The sequence below is a fragment of the Chrysochloris asiatica genome, unplaced genomic scaffold, assembly GCF_000296735.1.
Source record: "Chrysochloris asiatica unplaced genomic scaffold, ChrAsi1.0 scaffold00011, whole genome shotgun sequence".
In the NCBI taxonomy this organism is placed as follows: domain Eukaryota; kingdom Metazoa; phylum Chordata; class Mammalia; order Afrosoricida; family Chrysochloridae; genus Chrysochloris; species Chrysochloris asiatica.
In genome coordinates, this window is record NW_006408529.1 from 31,889,834 (window position 1) to 31,897,170 (window position 7,337).

General features: G+C 38.6%; 1 protein-coding gene across 1 annotated transcript in view; it reads right to left on the minus strand.

Moving 5' to 3' along the window:
• Positions 1 to 4,202, minus strand: part of KIAA1456 (KIAA1456 ortholog) — a 14,515-nt gene extending 10,313 nt beyond the window's left edge. The window contains exon 1 of the mRNA XM_006834520.1: positions 4,049 to 4,202. Coding sequence (XP_006834583.1) covers positions 4,049 to 4,202 — 154 coding nt within the window. The remainder of the gene's footprint in view (positions 1 to 4,048) is intronic.
• Positions 4,203 to 7,337: the final 3,135 nt, after the last annotated feature.

Here is a 7,337-nt window from a genome sequence, read left to right on the forward strand (position 1 = left end):
CCCCCCCTTCTTGGTAGTTCTTTGGCAAGATCTTAACTGAAAGAGAATTTGCTTTCCCTCTGAGATAGAGAAGAATATTTATTTCCATTTTCTTTGAGGCCAAAATGAAGGGATATAGTTTATCTGTAGGCAAAGTGGCAGCCACATAGTTGTTTTTTTTTAAATCAATGAGAGGACGATAGAGCATGATTTAGTAAATTAAATCTAACCAGATAGACTGTGAATAATAAGAGTTATTAAGGAATACAAATAAATCAGGACTGGTAAGGGATTCATCTCTGACTTTAGGTGAAAAAGTACAAAAGTCTTGTTCATAAAGAATTTAGCTCTGATCTTTCTCTTCCTTTCTAAAGATCTCAACCCCCTGATTGCCATTCTAGCATCTTCTAAAGGACTTGGCGTGTAATTGTCCATTTCAAGTAAAGGAAGTGCCATCACTGTACAGGTCACAGAATTTCCTGAGAGTACTGTGCCATAGCTGCTGCCTTTGAATATCTAAAGTTCTTTTAGTTTGGTATACAGTCCCTACTCACTTAGTCCTTGATACCTGCCCACCAGACTTAATTTCTATCCATCAGCCACTGTCACAAAACTTTAGCAAATCAGCTTGGCTGCTGAATGGGGGAGATGTGGCTAATGCCATTTTAGTTGATGGAAGGTTACACACTAAAACCATTAAGATGCCAGGGTAATTCCTGTATGGGCAACTGGAATCTGATTACCTTTGCATTTCTTCTATCTAATCATTAGTAATTTATGTTGCTGCTGTTAAATGTCATTGAGTTGGTTGCGACTCACAGAGGCCCCTTTATAGGGTTTCTGAGCAGCAGCTGGTAAGTTTGAACTGCTGACCTTGACTTTTGAAGTCCAGTGCTGATTCTACAGCACCACACCAGGAGTTCATAACTAATTATAAATTGGTATTTAATAACCAGTCAAATTAACCTCCATAACAAATAGTTGATGATTTGCACTAAGAAGAAATCCTAGAAAGAAAAATAAAGCATTTCCTTCAGAGATAGTGGTATTATCATGCTTTCTTTCCTTTTATAAATCACTTTGGGTTTCTTTCTTTCCTTTTCATAAGTCTCTAATGTCAGTTTTGTTTTGAAACAGGTCTATGCATTTATTGGAGTCCTGATGTGGCAATCATGGAAAAATATGTAGGATAAACACTGTACTGCAAGGTCATCAGATCAAACCTACCAGCTGCTCCTCGGAAATCCTGTATAAGGTCGCTATGAATTAAACTCAACTCAATGGCACTTAACAAGAACACAACATTTATTAAATAATTTACTATAAACAGTGCTGAATTCAAAGCATGCAAATAGGTGACAAAGTATTTACTACAGATGTAACTGTTAATGTGCACAGAGGTATTTAAAGCAGTTCGCGAGTCTACCAGCTCTGCAGGAGAAAGATGAGGTTTCTACTCCCACAAAGATTTAAATCTTAGGAAACACTATACAGGGTCACTATGAGTTGGAACCGACTCTGCAGCACTAACAACAATAACAACTAATTTGTACCATTGTTTATAGTAGCAAAATAAAATTAGCAACATATACATCTGTTAGTATGCACTACAATCATAGAACACTACTAATCTTTTAATAACAAACAGCTCAATAAATTCAAATATTTCAAGAATATTCTCCAGTATAGTTTATAAGTAACAAAGGCTAGGTACATAATTGTTTGCATTTGTTGTTAAGTGATGTCGAATTAGTTCTGACTTATAGCGATCCTGTATAGGATTTCTGAGGAGTGATCTGCCAACTTGCGGTTAACATTCTGGGGCTTATACTACAGTGCCACACAGGACTCCAATTGCTTGCTTGCATAACCTATAGCCATTTGTATAATCAAAAGAGGCTAATATATCATATGCATAGGCATAAATATGCCTATATTTCCCTGGAATACTGTAGATTACTCATCAGTCACCTCAGGTGTGAGTCACTTGGTGCTGGGGGACAGTGATGAGAAGACTTATTACACTGTGCTTCCTTTGGTACTTTTGTTAGCCAAACATATATATAAATGATCTATCCAAAAACATATCTACAATGATCTGTATTCTGTTTTGAAAGACTTGTTCGTATCTTTTCACCCTCTTTCTACTGGGTTGTTGGTTTTTCATCCTGAATTTGAAGAATGATCTGGAGATTTACAAAAATGATTTATTTTTCCATCAGATATATTCTAGATCTTTTTACTTTTTAAATTTTTGACTATGTATTTTTCTGGGGAGCATGGTAGCTCCATAAGATAAGTATTGGACTGTGAACCAAAAGGTCAGAGGTTCGAGTCCTCTAGTCACTCCGTGGGAGAGAGATGAGGCTTTCTACTCTCACAAAGATTTAAAGTCTTAGAAACCCTATACAGCATTGATATGAATTGGAATCAACTTAACAACAATATATTTGTTTAGATTTTTGCCTTGTAGAACTTTAAAATTTTTACGTCGTCAAAGTTAACAGTGTTTTCTTTTCTGATTTAGACTTTTTGTGTCATACATAGAGAGGGCCTTTCACCTTGAGAACAGTTTTTAAATAACCTAGTCTTCTAGGGTTTTAATTATTTCATTTTCTTTTATTTAATTTGGTTTTACTTTGGTGTAGGGTGTGCAAAAGTAACTCATGATGAGGATGGTGATGATGATTTTCTTCTACCTATGGTGTTATCCCAAAGCTATTTCTTGAAGAAGCCCTTTGCTTCATTGCTTTTAAAATTTTTGGTACTTTGATTAGATGATGGGTGGTAAGAATTCCAAATTTACTGTTTCTTCTAAAACTTGAATCATTGTTTTAGTAATGACATAGAGATTGCTTTAAAAGATTCTCAGTTTCTATGTGACATACAACCTTCCCCCAAACCACATACTAATCACATTACCTTTAACAAGCTAAAAGCTTGGCATACATGGAGGGGATTCAAAATTTTAAAGAAGTATGGAATGAAAAGATTTTTTTTTTTAATGAAGATTTTGAAACTTCTTATAAACTTTTCTGTTAGCAATATTTAATTGCTATTGTTGTAAGTGCCCTTGAGTTGTTCTGACTCATAGTGACCCTGTTTAAGGTTTCTGAGGAGCAACTGGTGAGTTTGAACTGCTGACCTTATGGTTCACAGTCCAGTGCTGATCCTACAGTGCCACACCAGAGTCTGTACCAATATTTAGAGTGAACGTTACACTAGGCAGAATTTCTAAGTACAGATTTATGATGTAAATGCTAACTTTTTTTTTTGAAAGCAGTTTTAGATGGACATGCCTCATTTAGGAAGTTTGACACACAACTTTCACTATAACTCTATGTTGTTATTGTTGTTAAGTGCCATCGAGTCAGTTCTGACTCATAGTTACACTGTATAGGGTTTCCAAGAAGCAGCTGGTGGGTTTGAACAGCCAACCTTGTGCTTAGCAGTTCACTACTTAATCTACAGTGCCACACAAAGACTGCAATGGCACATCTGAAGTATTAGTTTTAGATCTAAAGCTGAAGTCCTCCAGGTAAATCAGTAGTTATGAAGACAGAATCTAATATGAAGATGTGATCTAATAATAAAAGGCCTACAGGATGGCTAAGAGAAAAGATCAATGAAGTCATTTGCAGTTAGAGGATGTCTTCCATAATTTATAATTCTGACTCTTCTGTAGAAGGCATGAGATCCACTCAAGGTGGACCATTAGTATAAAACATGATATTTACAAATGTGAGTGTATACATTTAAAATGATCAGTTTCACAAGTGGTCATTTCAATCCTGGATTATTCAATCCATGTCATATAATTTTGGTGGAAGGTGTGTGCACACAGAAGCTCTGAAGAGACAGTCATTCTCTAAATGTAGATCCAGACACATTTTCTACTCCTTAACTTGACCACATGTATGTATTTCTGTTAACAAAGTGAGTATTCTATGCACTGGTCTACCAAGGACACAGTTTCAGGCTTCTTGTTAGTGTAGAAATGAAAACGGATTCTGAAACGGCAAGACAGGCTGCAGTATATTTGACACCATGAGGCTCCACTCTGGGTTACCTATGTCAGCGATAAGGCTGCCCGGCTTTTGCTCCAGGAGGAACTGGCGGACGCGAGGCCAGGCTTTGCTCTGCAGGTCGCTGAAGTAAGGTGCGGTGCTCTCATACACAGCATGGACATGCTGCCTCTCCAGCTGGGCGGCCTCATTGTCCATCCTGGAAAAAACAGGAGCCACCCAAGGAATGCAGGTCAGATATGCACCAAATGGCTGAGGGAGGATGCAGCTTTCCTAAATATGGGGATCTACAACTGCAAAGTCCTTAGGTGGTACAAAAGGTTAACGCACAAAAGTTGGAGGCTTGACTCTATCCCGAGGACCTCAGAAGAAAGGTCTGGTAATTTATTAAAAAAAAAAATTAGTCTTTGAAAACCCTATGGCAAAGAGTTCTACTCTCACACATGGTGTCATTATGAGTTGGAGTCAACTCCTGACAATGGGTGTTGGTACATCTGCTAAAGTTGTGCTGTTCTTTAAATTTTCTTACAAACTGCAAAGAGCACAACCTTCACTATACCCTCATTACAGGTGCCCAAAGACTAGCAAATGAATTGTGTGTACCTGTGAGATAATATTCAGAAAATAATGGCTTGGAAATGGAATAATCATAAATTCCTTGTTCTTTTGGTCCCAGTGAATCTTCGTGTGGTATGGCAGCTCTCTTCCCTTGTCTCTGCTTGTTTCTTTATACCTAATCTGCTCTTCGTATATCACAAAGGTGACTGGCTTAAAATGCACTCGACACTGACGTGACCTCATAACAAAGAAAACTCTATAGCCACATATTTAGGGATTAAGCTTAACAACTTATATTTCTGAGGGACACAATTCAGTCCATAATGCTTGGTTAACTTCTATTTATTCTTGGCACACCTCACCTCTTCCAGGAAGCCTTCCTTGAGCCTTCTCTGCAGCCAGTCAGATATAAAGGGAAATGTACACTAGGGGAACAAGGCTCCTCCTGCTTCTGGCGGAATGCTTTATTATTCTATTATGGCTTATGAGTGTGAATGTTCCAAGACAAGGGCCTTGGGCTCAGGTAGTGGCCTCTGACAACCAAAAGCAAAGCAAAGTAACTGAAATCATGTCAGAACCCACTTGGTCCTCCTACTGGTGAGTAGCAGGCAGTTCAGCTCTGCCTCCCCTGCCCCTTGTACTTTTACTACATCCCATAATAATTCTATGACTCACAAGGTTCTGTAATAGTCTATGTAGACATTTGTCTCTTGTACTGGCTACGTGCTCCTTGAGGACAATGACTTATCTTATTTAGTGCTGAATCCTCTGCGCTCAGCACACAACAGATCCTTGATAAATAAGCAAACTGACTTTGAGAATAGAACGTAGTGTTTGCTTTGGCAGTTGTTAGTAACTAGCTATTCAGTTGTCTTATTCATGGCAACCGTATGCACAACCCCAAGAGACTTGGCAAGCCCAGCACCATCTTCATGATGTTTAAGCTCAGATGCTGCCACTACTTTGTTAATCTACCTCACTGAGGGTTTCCCTCAATTCACTGGTCATTCACTTTACCGAACATGCCCTTCTTGGTCCCTCCTGATGATATATCCAAAGTAAGCAAGTCGATGTTTCAGACAGTCATCTGTGATCCACAGCGTTTTCATTGGTTAATTTTTGGAAGTCGATGACAAGTCTGGAAGCTCTACTGAAACCTGTCCACCATGGGTAGCCCTGCTAGTACATGAAATACCAGTGGCATAGCTTCCAGCATCACAGTAAAATTCAAGGCACCACACTAGGCAAGCCGACAATCAGGTGTTCTTGGTAAGGGAGGGAGTAATTCTTCTTACTCTGGGGAACAAGGAAATGAACACTGAAAAGGAGGAAGTCCTACACCAGACAGCTTTCAGATTCCAGTGTGTTAAGAGAAGGGATTGTCCCTGGTCAGCATCTATCTCCACCCCGACCCAACCCTGGCCACTCCCATCCTGGGAAGTAGGAAGCACTTGGTTAAGATGGACTCTGCCAAGTTACTCTATTGTAGAGTAACTATTTTTATCCCTTTGTATTAATAAGTATCTTGCAGAGAAGTACTTTGTGACTATGTCAATATCCTGTTTTTCATGCATTGGGTCTTCAAAAAGTTTGTGGGAAAATGACATTATCTTCTTTCTTTCTTTTCTTTTAAGATTTTTTATGAATTGAGTGAACATTTACAGGGCAGGTCATCGGTTTTACATTCAACAAACCATACACCTTATTTCATTACAATGATTATAATCCCCTCCATGTACCATCAAATAACAGTATTTCTCTCTATTCACTTTAGTTCTTTTTTCAAACAACAACAACAACAACAACACTCAGGCATATATAATAATTTACACCACCAAAAGGCACATTCTGCAAGTCTGCCTGCTGGCCACCAGCTGTCAGTCCCTCTCTTCCCATGAATCTAAGAGTCCTCAGCTGCTCTCCCTCTCCATGTCCCTGTCTCTGCCTCCATCTCTGGTATTGCTGCTTCTCTGGATGAGATCTCTCATTCCACTTGTGCTCTTCTCCCTTGATGGTCCTAGGATAATTTGTTTCTGGACTGTAAGTTTAACTACTCCCCCATTTTTTATACAAAACTTCCACTTTTACAATTGTGACAGTCACAATTAGTCATGATAACTATTACTCACAATAGAATCACAAGAATCTTATCCCGTATCTTTTAACCAGTCCCATCTAGACAAGATAAAAACTATCCAGCGGGGACTCTTTCTTCCTTAAGGAAGAAACTAAACTAACTCTTAAACTAAACTCCCTTTTGAAACCTTGTAAGCCAGTCACTTCACGCCTTTATCGCCCCCTCATTTTTGGTAGCCAATATCTAAGTTGCCCGTCCCTCTCTACCTGTGCACAGAGGGGATAATATTGATATTTGATGTTAAGCCTCCTTCACTGACATTATCTTTTAATTTCATTTTCCCATGAAATTCTTGAAGCCCTCACATATTTTAACCCACCATTTTTAGTCACTATTGATGATTCTTGTCTGAAACAGTTATTACTATGATTCTTCCAAGTGATGATTTTCTAATTCTCATTACTTTTGCATCTATTACTTGGCATTTTACTGCATGGAGGAGATTTTTAGGAAAAGAAACTTAAGTTAAATTAACAATGCTGCTGCTACATGCCATTCTGTCAGTTCTGACTCATAGCAATCTTACATAGTGTTTCTGAGGCTGTAATTATTTACAGGAGCAGAAAACCTCATCATTCTCCCATGGAGCAGCTGGTGGATTTGAACTACTGACCTTGTAGTTAGCAGCCCAACACATA